Source organism: Aegilops tauschii, chromosome 7 (genome assembly GCF_002575655.3).
Source record: "Aegilops tauschii subsp. strangulata cultivar AL8/78 chromosome 7, Aet v6.0, whole genome shotgun sequence".
In the NCBI taxonomy this organism is placed as follows: Eukaryota; Viridiplantae; Streptophyta; class Magnoliopsida; order Poales; family Poaceae; genus Aegilops; species Aegilops tauschii.
This window is the reverse complement of record NC_053041.3, coordinates 47,422,517-47,435,438: the sequence shown is the minus strand read 5'-3', so window position 1 is coordinate 47,435,438 and position 12,922 is coordinate 47,422,517. Positions and strand designations below refer to the sequence as shown.

At 47.8% G+C, this 12,922-nt stretch overlaps 1 protein-coding gene and 1 long non-coding RNA gene across 2 annotated transcripts; one reads left to right on the top strand and one right to left on the bottom strand.

The window, feature by feature from the left end:
• Positions 1-665: 665 nt before the first annotated feature.
• Positions 666-1,776, bottom strand: LOC141026573 (uncharacterized). Its single transcript, XR_012188860.1, has 2 exons — positions 1,628-1,776; positions 666-955 (listed from the first exon to the last, which is right to left on the bottom strand). It is a non-coding gene; the product is annotated as an uncharacterized lncRNA (long non-coding RNA).
• An 8,021-nt stretch (positions 1,777-9,797) lies between these two features.
• Positions 9,798-10,834, top strand: LOC141026769 (protein STRICTOSIDINE SYNTHASE-LIKE 10-like). Its single transcript, XM_073503618.1, has 2 exons — positions 9,798-9,997; positions 10,099-10,834. The coding sequence occupies exons 1-2, from the start codon at positions 9,798-9,800 to the stop codon at positions 10,832-10,834; spliced, it is 936 nt and encodes a 311-aa protein (XP_073359719.1).
• Positions 10,835-12,922: the final 2,088 nt, after the last annotated feature.

Sequence of the window (12,922 nt, the reverse complement as noted above, 5' to 3'; positions counted from 1 at the left end):
GTGATGACCATAGTTTGAGGAGTTCGTGTATTCACTATGTGCTAATGCTTTGTTCCGGTACTCTACTAAAAGGAGGCCTCAATATCTCTTAGTTTCCGTTAGGACCCCGCTGCCACGGGAGGGTAGGACAAAAGATGTCATGCAAGTTCTTTTCCATAAACACGTATGACTATATTCGGAATACATGCCTACATTACATTGATGAATTGGAGCTAGTTCTGTGTCACCCTATGTTATGATTGTTACATGATGAACCGCATTCGGCATAATTCTCCATCACCGATCCAATGCCTACGAGCTTTTCATATATTGTTCTTCGCTTATTTACTTTTCCGTTGCTACTGTTACAATCACTACAAAATACCAAAAATATTACTTATGCTACCGTTACCATTACTATCATATTACTTTGCTACTAAATACTTTGCCGCAGATACTAAGTTATCCAGGTGTGGTTGAATTGACAACTTAACTGCTAATACTTGAGAATATTCTTTGGCTCTCCTTGTGTCGAATCAATAAATTTGGGTTAAATACTCTACCCTCGAAAACTGTTGCGATCCCCTATACTTGTGGGTTATCAGGGACCCTGAGCATCATGGATTCAGAACATGTGTAACAATCAAAAGTACCAATTGAGACGGCTCAACGCAGCCGCAGCCATAGGTAGGAAAATAATATTGTCGTCATCGTTCATTCACAGAAACAGAAATGTAGATTACAACAGACACCATGACCATAGCCCCCAACCCAGCCCAAGAAATCTCCATGGTGCAATGGCCAGTATACAACTACCACGGCTCGATGGTTGTGGACACACAGGGAATGAGAGTAAGTATGCAAAAGAAACGAAGCGACTGGCTCACCTCAGCCGTGGTCAGAGAAGAAGTGTTCATCATAGGTGTCAGAGGAGGGAGAGAGCTCTGGGGAGAGCAAGTGTCATTTGCGCCGGGCCCTAGCTCCAAGAAACAACAGATATTGTTGAGCTCCAGAAACTGATCAGGTAGCATAACAAATTAAAAGAAGCGCCCATTTGTTCAACTAGCATAGCAAACAATTGACAATCGAACATACAACTAGATAAAATATCCATCCAAGACTAGTCATGAATATTGCTAGCACATGCATGATGGCTCCCTCCAAAGCACACAAGGATAACACTTGTTCTATCTATATGTGCACAGCAACACTACACCAGTTAATAGGTAATCGTTTTCTTTCTATATTTAATGGTAGCCATTGTTAATAAATCAACATCCCACAACATATAAGCAAGGATCCTACCAAAGCTAGAACATGGACCACTACCAAATCCTGTAACATGCGGTGCAAAAAAGGTACATAAATGGATAAACCAGAGACTATTTGTCGAGGCACAACAAAATCTTGCATAGGTAGGAAAGCATGGTAGCAGCCACATACACACATGGCCTCGCAAAGCACAAGTATTATGACATGTTTAATCGACAAGAAATATGACCACAATCCCAAGACCATGTTAGTTGCCGGAAGACCACCACCACTACACACAGCATGACGACAACAGTCGTACACTAGCTCGATGGCCGGACCGTCCAAGGGTAGAGAGAGAGAGAGAGAGAGAGAGAGAGAGAGAGCAGGGGCTCACCGCAACCCATGTAGCCGGACATGGAGGTCCCAACGATGTCCGGTATGGCTCACGTGTTGTCGGATGGCAGTCAGGTCCCAGTGGAAGTAGGTCACTGATGACAAGATGCTTTGGAATCATATGCTTGGCAGATCGGCGACACTAGTTATCTGTACCAAAAAGAAAGCACCATTCATATGCATGTGGATGCACTGATACAATAAAGTGTTACTCAATACGATCAATGTACAAGCACATGTGTCACAAAACAGAGATAACAAGGTGGTGCAAAGAAACCACAAAAATAGCAGCAAGGAAAATGATGGTTGCATAAGTATACTAACTAAGCATGGTGCTATTATGCAGCAAACAAAATTGTGTGATTCAGACCAAGTACTTATCCAGCTTACTACCAATCTGAACTACTCATTCTCCGCACTAGCATTAGTCATACAACACAGGTACAAGGAAAAGTACATTAAAGATTCAGTCAAGCTGCACATTGCCACTCGAGACTAAGAACTAGATTTCAAGAATTTGATGTCATTTTGAGTGAACAAACCCAAGTGAGTTCTCCAAACAGAGCACAAAAATTCATCACAGATACATTCATCACCTGACATAAACATCTGACGTAATCCACATCACACCTGTTAGCAGGTACCAACCAAAAGAAACAATATACATCTACAAGTAAATAAAGCCTGGATTTAATCAAGACTAGACTGATAAAAAAAGTAGCTTCAGAGCCACTTATTTCTTGGTAGTTTAATATACGCTAGCAATACATGCAAAACCATGTGCTAGCAGCAAAATTAAGGCAAACTATCAAAAACTAGCATAGGTTAATCAATAGGGAGGGAGTGGAGCTGCCAAATCCAAACCTTGACGAGCTCTTGGACTTGCTTCCATCGCGGCATGGCAGCTGCTGACCTCCATGGAGAACAAGCACATGGAGCTTCCATGGCTTCCCGTGTGTGGTTGTGGAGAAGGAGCCTGTCCGAAACGCATGCGTGAGGAAGGAAACCAAGTGTATAAGAGAAGAAAGGGGAAGGGAAGGGGAGAGGAGCAAATCAAAGAGTGGGAGTACCTTCATGATGGCAATCAGACTGCATCTGTCGAGGCCATTGACGAATCCACTTGATCTGGACGCCACCAGCCTGAGGTGAGGTGAGGTGAGGAAGAGACGGTCGCGTCGTCCACCGAGCACAAGCATGTGGAGGGGAGGTCGTCATCATCATGGCGACCGTGGCGGATATATCTGGGAGCCGCCAACTGACCGGCTCAGTTGCATGTATACCAAAATGTCAAGCGACTATCCTGCTCCAGAAATTTTGGTTGCTGTATAACAAAAGGAAAGGCAAGTAGATCAACATACTGCAGAAACAACATACAACTGTAGCATTTCTCCCTTCATTTTCAAGTGTCTAAAATAAATAATAATGATTGTGAAATTTGAGGCACAATCAAATGAAAGCAGATTCGCATAATAAGTTAAACTTCCATACACTGCAGAGAACACTTTTAGTGTTAACTTCGATCTTATAGCATGTATTGTTACAAAGATGCAAACTGCACAACTGGTTTCACATAAATTGTCATCGGAACTTTTGGAAAGTGAGTTGCTAATTAAGGACGCGCACAATGGACTTCTAGGAAACCAAAGGTACATGCTACTCCATAGGGTAAAGTTTCTAAATACAAGTGGCCAATGTAATTCATTCAGTCTGAAACTTCAGGTGCTGCGAAGGGTTGTGCTTCATTTGTTCAAGAAGACAAGTTGGATGGCAGGACATCTCCTCTTGTCCTCTCTTAAGAAATAATTTCTGTGCAAATTAAGGCCAGAGAAAGGACACTAACAGAGGGCAAGTGGAGACAAGAGAAATACTTACATTTGTCTGTCTATGGCGTCAGAGCAGTGGGAGAGCGGCGTCCCAGGAAGGGAAGAAGGAAGCACTCAAAGCACCTGCGCACGCATAAGGTAGGGGGAGTAGCCAAATCGAAACATGTTCATATAGCAGCACACACAAAGTGGTTAATGGAGAAGGCTAGCTTGTCACTATTTTTTTAATTTTCAGAAGTAGAAAATCTAAATGATAGATGGACGGATTGGTGTGGAAATTTGCTGGAGAAGCATTGTTTGTCACATATATGGCTAGAATAATTTGCACAAGCATTGTTTGAAGCTATAGTTATAACTTGCAGCAAGCTTACCACTCCAAGCAGTCACACTTGCATTTCTGCCCTTCTCCTTCCCTTGTACGCACGCTGTCTTGAAGAGCCGAGTGAGATGAGCCATCACACATCTCATTCCAGTAGCAGCCAGGGAGCAGATTGTCTCAACTAAAGAAGCATCAGCATGGGTGAATTCTTTACTTACCTAAAATTTAGAATAAAACAAGTCAACCCCCAGTTCAGCATCACATGGAAGAAGCAGCAGTATATGAAATTAACCTAACCCAGGAAGGAATCTCAAATCAAATAAAACTAGAAATCTAACTTGAGAATAAATAAAAGGCAATCTGTCAGTTCATTACCACATTGCAGAAACAACTTGTGGAATTAACCCGCAACAGTGCAAGCTTGGGCCGTCACTAGTCAGTGACATAAAAAAAGTTATTTTGACGGTAATTTTTTTTCGAATTGCAAGTTATCAACTGTATACCATTTACGTAGTAAAGGTAGAGTTAAAGGTTTCGAATTTGAAGGTCTATCATGGCAGGTGAGTGAAAAGCCACATGTTAAATATGCACCTTCTGAAAACATTTTCATTTGTTGGTTATATATTAGCTGCTGATATAGGTAAAGAAGTGTATCATAGTAGCTGATGTTAGTGTGAAACCACCATCATTGTGAAAGAATATCAGCTTGAAAACTGATAAAGAATTATTTTGGTACGGTGGGAGTAATTGATAACGCTTGAAACAAAACATAAAACTATAGTGAGTGCTTTGTCACTTTTGCCGTCTCGACGCCATCAAGGATGTGTTGTACAACTTGCAGTAGTGGCTACCGGACATGGCAATTAACATCCCAATGCATTCATAGTCGACCACCAATATCCTCAATAATGGGAGTGGAGGGTCGATGCAGCAAAAGACTAAGGAAAAGCATCTAGTAACCCTAAGAAAACCAAGAAAGGAAAGAGGATGATTATACTTCCCAACGCATCTAGTACCATCAGATCTGCAATATGGTTACATCATCCAATCCAGTCTCAAGGACTGATACTTATACAATCAAATGTGATTAGCTCCTCCCTTTGAAAAAAGCAACTAGTGCCAAAACTAATAAGTCGGCATTGAACAACACAAAACCAGCAGATACCACACAAAGTGGTTAATGGAGAAGACTTGCTTGTCACTAATTTTTTTATTTTCAGAAGTAGAAAATCTAAACGACAGACAAACAGATTGGTGGGAAATTTGCTGGAGAAGCATTGTTTGTCACATACATGGCTAGAATAATTTGCAGAAGCATTTTTTGAAGCTATATTTACAATTTGCAGCAAGCTTACCACTCCAAGTAGTCACAACTTGCATTTATGCCATTCTCCTTCCCTGGTACAGTCTTCAAGAGCTGAGTGGGATGAGCCATCGCACATCTCGTTCCAGTAGCAGCCAGGGACCAGATTGTCTCAACTGAAGAAGCAGCATCAAGGGTGAATTCTTTACCTATCTAAAATTCAGAATAAAACAAGTTAATCCCCAGTTCATTACACATGGCAGAAGCAGCCGTATATGAAATTAACTTAACCCAGGAAGGAAACTCAAATCAAATAAATCTAGAAATCTAACTTGAGAATAAATAGAAATCAATCCGTCAGTTCATTACCACATTGCGGAAACAACTTGTGGAATTAACCCACAATAGTGCAAGCTTGGGCGGTCACTAGTCAGTGACATAAAAAGTGAATTTGAAAGTAATTTTTCCGAATTGCTAATTATGAACAGTATATCATTTATGTAAAGGTAGAGTTAAAGTTTCCAATTTGAAGGCATATCATGGCAGGTGAGTGAAAAGCCGCATGTTAATTACACACCTTCTGAAAACATTTTCATTTTTTGGTTATATATTAGCTGGTGTTGGTCTGAAACAACCATCATTGAGAGTAAAACTATAGTGAGTGCTTTGTCACGTTTGCCGTCTCAACACCGTCAAGTATGTGTGGTACGACTTGCAGGAGTGGCTACCGTACATGCCAATTAACATCCCGACGCATTCCTAGTAGACCACCATACTGCTGAATAATGGGAGTGGAGGGTCCGTGTGCAGCGAAAGACTCAGGAAAAACATCTAGTAAATTTAAGAAAACCTAGAGAGGAAAGATGATGATTATACTTTCAAATGCATCTAGTACCATCAGATCTGCTATGTGGTTACATCAGCCAATCCAGTCTCAAGAGATTGACTGATACTTGCGCAATCACATGTGATTAGCTCCTCCCTTTTGAAAAAGCAACCAGTGCCAAAACTAATAAGTCGGCATTGAACAGCACAAAACCAACTGATACCACATTGGTAGCAAGCAAACTAACAGATTGACATTGCTATGGAGCCAAGCCTCTAGAAATTTCATAAACTACACAAAGTTAACCTGTCTCTCTTGTTCTAGTAGAAATTGAACAAATTAAGATACTACTATAGGTTCTGTGCTTGAACCAAAAAATGTTGCATAGAAATAATAAGCATGTAATGTACGTGATGCGTATTCGTCATAAACGTGACGCTCCAGCTTTAAGGCTGTAAAAATGGAAGCAAAACGTGCTCTTTTGTCTGGGCAGTAGGTACAATTGCAAATCAGATCTTGGTGGTAAACTTAAGAAAACCAAACAAGGAGAGAAGATGATTATATTTTCCTTCCTACACATCTAGTCTAGTACCATCAGATGTGCTATATAATCACATCATCCAATCGATCCTCAAGAGACTGAGTGATACTCTTTGGAAAAGCAACCAATACGAAAACTAACAAGTCGGCATTGAACAGCGAAACTTGCCTTGCCAAAGTTTTAGGCATCTATCAGGTATTTATTTTACATCAATATATGGAGCCAGATTTCCTTGTGCTGTCTATGTGTGTTTTTGAAGTGAGAGTGTCCCTATTTGAGGTTAATCAGAAAAGGCATGTCAAGGAATTGAATATTGACCCAATGGTGATGGAAAATCTTGTCTTTGGACACAACAATGTCACGGATATATGATTGATCTTAAAGGTGCAGTTTTCTCTCTATATATGCCACTGGCTCGAGTGACCCTGACACTTGGTAGCAAGCAAGCAAACTAACAGGCTCACATTGCTATCAAGCAAAGCCTCTGATTTATTTATATATAAAATACACAATAATTAACATGTCTCTCTTATATAGTAGAAATTGAACGTGCAGTTGTGTCTGTCCAGTAGGTACAATTGCAACAAAAAAAGATGAGATTTGGGGGTAGAGGCGGGGAAGCTCACCACGTCCACGTCCATGTCCGGAAGGTCCAGATCTGGGGCTGGTGGTTGAGGAGGGGAGGAGGAAGCAGCCATCATCAGTCCACATCTCGGGAGAGGAGGCAAGGGCTGGCGAAGAAGGCTCCTTGGGGTATGACGGCCGCGTCTGGGAGGCCGTCCTGTACTGTACTCCGTCGTCGATGGCCGCCGCTGGTGCGGTGCGGCTAGGGTTCGATGCCAGTGGTGTCTGCGCTCCACGGATGGAAACTCATGAGGGGAGGGGAGGGAAGGGAAGGGCGTTGGGGACAAGCAAATAAAGGATGGACGGGCGAGAGACAAGTTACCTTGGCGAGCAGCGGCGTCCCGAGCCCAAGCGAGCACGGAGTAGCTCCATGCTGGCGTCGCCGGCGAGCAATAAGAGCAGACGGAGGTTGTGCCCGGCGCGTGAGCGATCGAGAGCTCCAGTCCGTATCCCTTAACAGATCTGGGGACGCCTACCGACCTCCTCCTCGCTCGAGGGGTGGGGAGGGGGGGGGGGGGGGCGGGCGGCGGCAAGGTCCGAGCCTCTGAGGGAGATGGGGCGTTGGGTGGCGGCGCCAATGTGGTGTTGTGTCTGGGTGTGGGTAGGGGAGCAATGAATGAATCGGTCGGGGGAAGTCGACGTGGATTCGCCGTTTCGGTTTACCACGTCGGATTGCTTCTTGTTCATTGGAGAATTGTTGCGTCCCACGGATCGATCCCCTGCCAACCTCATCTCAGCCGTCCGTCCGTGTCTACGGTGAGATCTTCTCTTTCTTTCTTGGTACTAGTACTAGTATTAATCAATCGTTTCGTTGGCCTTCCATTAATGATTGGTCAACCTCATCTCTCACTGATCGATTTCTCGCTCATTGGTCAAATTGATCTGCCACAGATTGATCCTTCTTTCTTGTGAACCCATCTCAGCGGAACGTCCAAATCTAATAGTGGCCCTCTCGTTGCTTGTTGCTAATGTGCACACACATCCATCTTCTTCATCCATCCATGCGTAGTACCTGACATCATCCTCACGCGCACATATGTACTACTACTAGTAGCTAATCAATTCGAATGCATGCATGTATGTCTAACTGTGTACGAACGACGTGCTCCCCACGAACAGCGGTGTCTCAACTACCTTGTGCAACTTGTCGAGTGCAGGGAGAAGGCAGAGGCGGAGATGGCCGCTCGAGTGCGGATCTGCAGCTGCCACCATGCGTCTGTCATCTCGCTTGCATCTTCAGCGACCGTTGTCCACCACCCCTCTGTGCCTCCTCTCTTCTGGGGAGTCGTGGTCGCTGGGGCGCCACCGTCACTTGGGGTGGAAGAGGCATCGGCGGCAACGTGTGGGAGCATGAAGCGGGAGGATGCGGCTAGGGATTGTGAATAGTATCGCAACTTGTTTGGGTGTTCTCTTTTGGGGTGGAGGAGGCCACGGTTTGCTGCTCACTCATTTGTCCACCGCGACAACACACAAATAGCCCCCCTCAAAAATCGATCACGGTCGTCCATGCAAAAACTGGCGGGGAAAGAGAGAGAGAGAGAGAGAGAGAGAGCAACCTGGTTCGGCCTAGGCCTGACCTAGGGCTCACATCTCTCTTACGAGGCCGCACTTCGGGCGCAAGAGCGGGGGTGGACCGAAATAATTGAACTCATTTGGTCTATGAACGGGAGACGGTGGGGCGCTCCTGGCGGCGCCTACTCGGGGCAACGAGGCGGTCCTAGCGGCGGTGAGGTGGTCGTGATGGCAGCAAGGCATTCTCTACGGACAGTGGCGCAACGATCTCTATTGGCATCTCGGTCGTCTGCAAGGACACTTAGCTCCTCCATCGTCATGAATTCGGACCACTCCGGTCGTCGTGGTGGAGGAAGAACCGGTCGCGGCCGCACCCAAGCCTTCCCTCTCTCTCCAAGCTCCTATAGGCTATAGCAACCATGACGCCGGTCCTCCTCCAGCGGCAGCGGCAGGACGGCGGATCTCTTCTAATGAGGCCATTCTGCGGAGCACCGCCACATGGCGGAAAGCGTCGATGATGTCTAGTGGCGGGGATGCGTGCACCATGAGGCGGCACCGGGTTTTAGATCCATGCATGACGGTCGAGTCAGGATGACGTCGTAGCTAGCTATACACTGTTGAAGACTTTTTCTTTTGAAACGAAACTGTTGAAGATGAGATCTTTACAATAGATGGATCGATTGATCCGTAGAGTACAGGCAGGAGCTAGCTGCACGTAGGAACCAGATGTGACATGCATAGTCTTATATATCTCTGACTCGTTGGATGTGAAATGAGGCTTCCTTTCATGTGAAAAAAAATAAAAATAAAAAACAAACGATACACGTAGGTAGGCACGTCGCGACGCAAGTGGATCCTCCTTGCAAGTTCAAAGCAAAATACAAGTACGCGATGCCATACGTACGACGACGCGATGCCGGCGGGAAACACGTACGTACGTATCTGTTTTCCTTGTACCCGGCCGGACTCGGTTGCCGATTCGAATCCAACTCGACTCCACTCGATTGCCTCCGTCCGTCTTGGCGTACGTGTGGATCATGCATGGGCCGACTCGGACCTGTAGCTGTCCATGAGAGTACATATAATAGGACATCTAGACACCTCCCTTCAATCCATCAAACCAAACAACATCCAGCAGATCGACACACACGGTACAACCAACCTCCATCGAACAGCCGACGTGATCGATCGACAAGCTTAAGGTAGCCGGCCAGCCAGCCAACATGGGGTGCAGCATGAGCCGCCTCCTCAAGGCCACCGTCGCACTGGTCATACTCGTCCTTCTCTTCATGCCCGGGGCCATGGCAGCCGCCGCCGCAAGCTTCGACGCCTCCGGGGCACAGCAGCTGCCCCTGCCGCCCGGAGAAGTGCACGGGCCAGAGAGCGCGCCTTCGACGCTCAGGGCCGAGGCCCCTACAGCGGCGTCTCCGACGGCCGCATCCTGAGGTGGAACGGGCCCAAGCTCGGCTGGACAACATACGCCTATGGACCAGGCTACGACAGCGAAACGTGCACGACATCCAGGTTTGGCACGGAGGCGGACATAGAGAGCCGCTGCGGCCGCCCGCTTGGTCTGCGCTTCAACCAGAAAACGGGTGACCTCTACGTGGCCGATGCGTACAAAGGGCTTATGCGTGTGCCGCCCGGCGGAGGGAAAGCCACTGTGTTGGTCGACCAGATTGATGGCATGCCGCTGCGCTTCACCAACGGGGTTGACGTCGATCAAGTCACCGGTCAAGTCTACTTCACCCACAGTTCAATGAACTACGACAGGTCAGAACACGAGATGGTCACCAAGACCGGGGACTCCACGGGCCGCCTCATGATGTATGATCCACGAACATCGGACGCCACCGTGCTCCAACCAAGGATGACATACCCGAACGGCGTCGCGCTCAGCGCCGACCGCACGCACCTCGTGGTCGCATCTACTGGCCCGTGCAAGCTGCTGAGGCACTGGATCAAAGGGGTTGACACGGGCAAGTCCGAGCCTTTTGCCGACCTGCCGGGCTACCCAGATAACGTCAGGCCCGATAGGAAAGGAGGTTACTGGGTGGCGTTGCACCGTGAGAGAAATGAGTTGCCCTTTGGTCGTGATAGCCATCTTCTTGCTGTGAGGGTCGCTGCTGACGGGAAGATAGTCGAGGAGATGAGAGGGCCAAAAAAAGTCAGGCCAACCGAGATCATGGAAAGAGATGACGGCAAGCTATACTTGGGCTCGGTGGAGCTTCCTTATGTCGGCGTAGTAAAAAGGAAGTAGAGAAGTAGAGTATAGTAGATATAGGATGAATTTAGTTTCTTATTATTCTTGTGGCTAAATGTAATGCTCCAGTTTCTTTTTTATCAGGCAAACTATTGTGATCCATATTTTTATTAGCAAACCATCTGTTCTTTACTTCGCTTTAATGTCAGACAAGTCGCTGATGGCGCTTACTGCTATGCGCTAGAGAGATGCAAACTTGAAGAGACGGATGTAGGGCGTGTCGACGGAGCCGATCCACATATACCCGTTCCGCTCCACCACCTCACTCACCGTGGAGTCGTTGAACTCGCGCAGCGCCACAGCCACCGTGCCGTTATTGGCATCTCCATTGGCGACGACCTAACGGCGCTCATGGAGTTCGCCGTGGTACCGTTCTATTCCCAGTGCTTTTCTCGGTTCAAGCCCGCCCAGGCCAGTACCCATCCCTGGTCGCCTCTGTCAGGGCGCACGTTGTCCGGGTACCACAGTAGCTCGGCAAGCACCTCTGTTTCCCCCGCCGTGGGTCCGTGCAGGCAGTGACGAAGCAGCCTTCATGACAATGTCTTGGCGACAACGAGATGCATCCTGTCGGCGCTCACAACCACGCCGTTGTGGAGCACTGATCCAACAATTTGTGCTTGTGCATGGGACTCATCCGTATCTATGATGGGCCTAGTAGCAAGGGAGGTTGGAGAGCAGCGTAACGTCGACGTCCAAGACCCACGCTCCAGAAGCGATGACGACTCCATCACCATGCCGGCCGGCGGTGACACGGCCGGGCGTCTGCATTGACCCCCCGTTTCGGCTCCCGTGGCGTTGGCAGGCAGGACCGCCGCGATCAAGGACAGGCACCAGGAACGATGTGCAACCGCCTTTCCATCCGCGTCCGTGCCAAGGTGGCCGTGGCAACAGGCGGAAGGCGCCGGCACGGTAGGGTGGATCGGGAGTCTGGACACTGGACGCGCCGGCATCCAAAGCTGCTTTGTTGGCGCCTCTGGCTTGACGGACTCCACGTGATGGGCCGGCGAGGAGAGCAGGAGCTCGCTCGGTCACTTTGCCGCCCTGCGGGACGCCACGACGAGACGCCGCAACCGAGGGATGAGGTGGCGCTCTGTTCTGTGGCCCACTGTGAGTGTCAGCACCAGCTCGCCCAATCCCATCATTGTTGCTCTTCTGTGTGGTCTGTGGTGCCGCCAGCGTGAAGGCAGGCCCGAGCAAGCATTAGCCAACCAAACAGTTGTCTGAAAATAAACCAGCCAACGATATTTTTATCTTACGGATCCATGACACAGAATACCAAAGAGAAGAGAATATCGACATCTACTGGAGTTCTGCACCATGGGGACAGCTCATTCTCCAAGCAATTCTGAGGAGTTCGCCCCGATGCCGATCCAGCAAAAGAATGCAACGATGGAGAAGCACAGATTGGGTGTCTTCTCAAAGCACCTTCCACCGATGAAGATAACAGCTGAGCTTCGCAACGATGCTGTGAATGTTTCTCCAAGTATGCCTTTGAAAACAAAAGTCATTTCTTAGAGCATCTAAAACTGCGAGTAGCTAATCCGGCCCTTCTCAAACGTTCGCGGGCGCGTTCATGGGCCATGACCGGTCACCCTTCACTTTGCTGCCTCTGCAGCAGTCTCCTTCATATCCGAACCCCAATATCCATGCAATCCATGCAATGTAAAACATAAAACTATTTAGATCAACACACTAGCAACAAACAGATATAGTTCCGACATCAATCGATAGTAGCAGCCAACGGACAACCAAAATAACAAGTCTTTTTCGCCAGACAATATGAATTAAACGTAAAAAATTAGATGAAATAGAGAGATGGAGCAGGATGGAGGAGTCACCATTTCCACGCAGGCCCTTCCCTTTGTGGTAGCCCGTATGGCTGTACCCCTCCGTGCAGGGCTCGGCGGCCGGAGGGGCATCGTCGTGGGAGCTGGAGCCATCAGTGAGCCGAGTCATCAGAGGAGGAGATGTTGACGGTCATCCTCTGGACCGTGCGGTCCTACGCCTTGGCTAGCCAGGGCGCCTTCGCCTTGGCTGCCACTTCCGTCCTAGCACGCTCTGATTGCTCGACGGCGAGCCCAGGCG

Excerpts from the sequence above, each read along its gene's own strand:
- LOC141026769 (XM_073503618.1), top strand. The coding sequence starts at position 9,798 with ATGGGGTGCAGCATGAGCCGCCTCCTCAAGGCCACCGTCGCACTGGTC. Across the intron at positions 9,998-10,098 it reads GCCGAGGCCCCTACAGCGGC|GTTTGGCACGGAGGCGGACA; the intron begins GTCTCCGACGGC and ends CACGACATCCAG.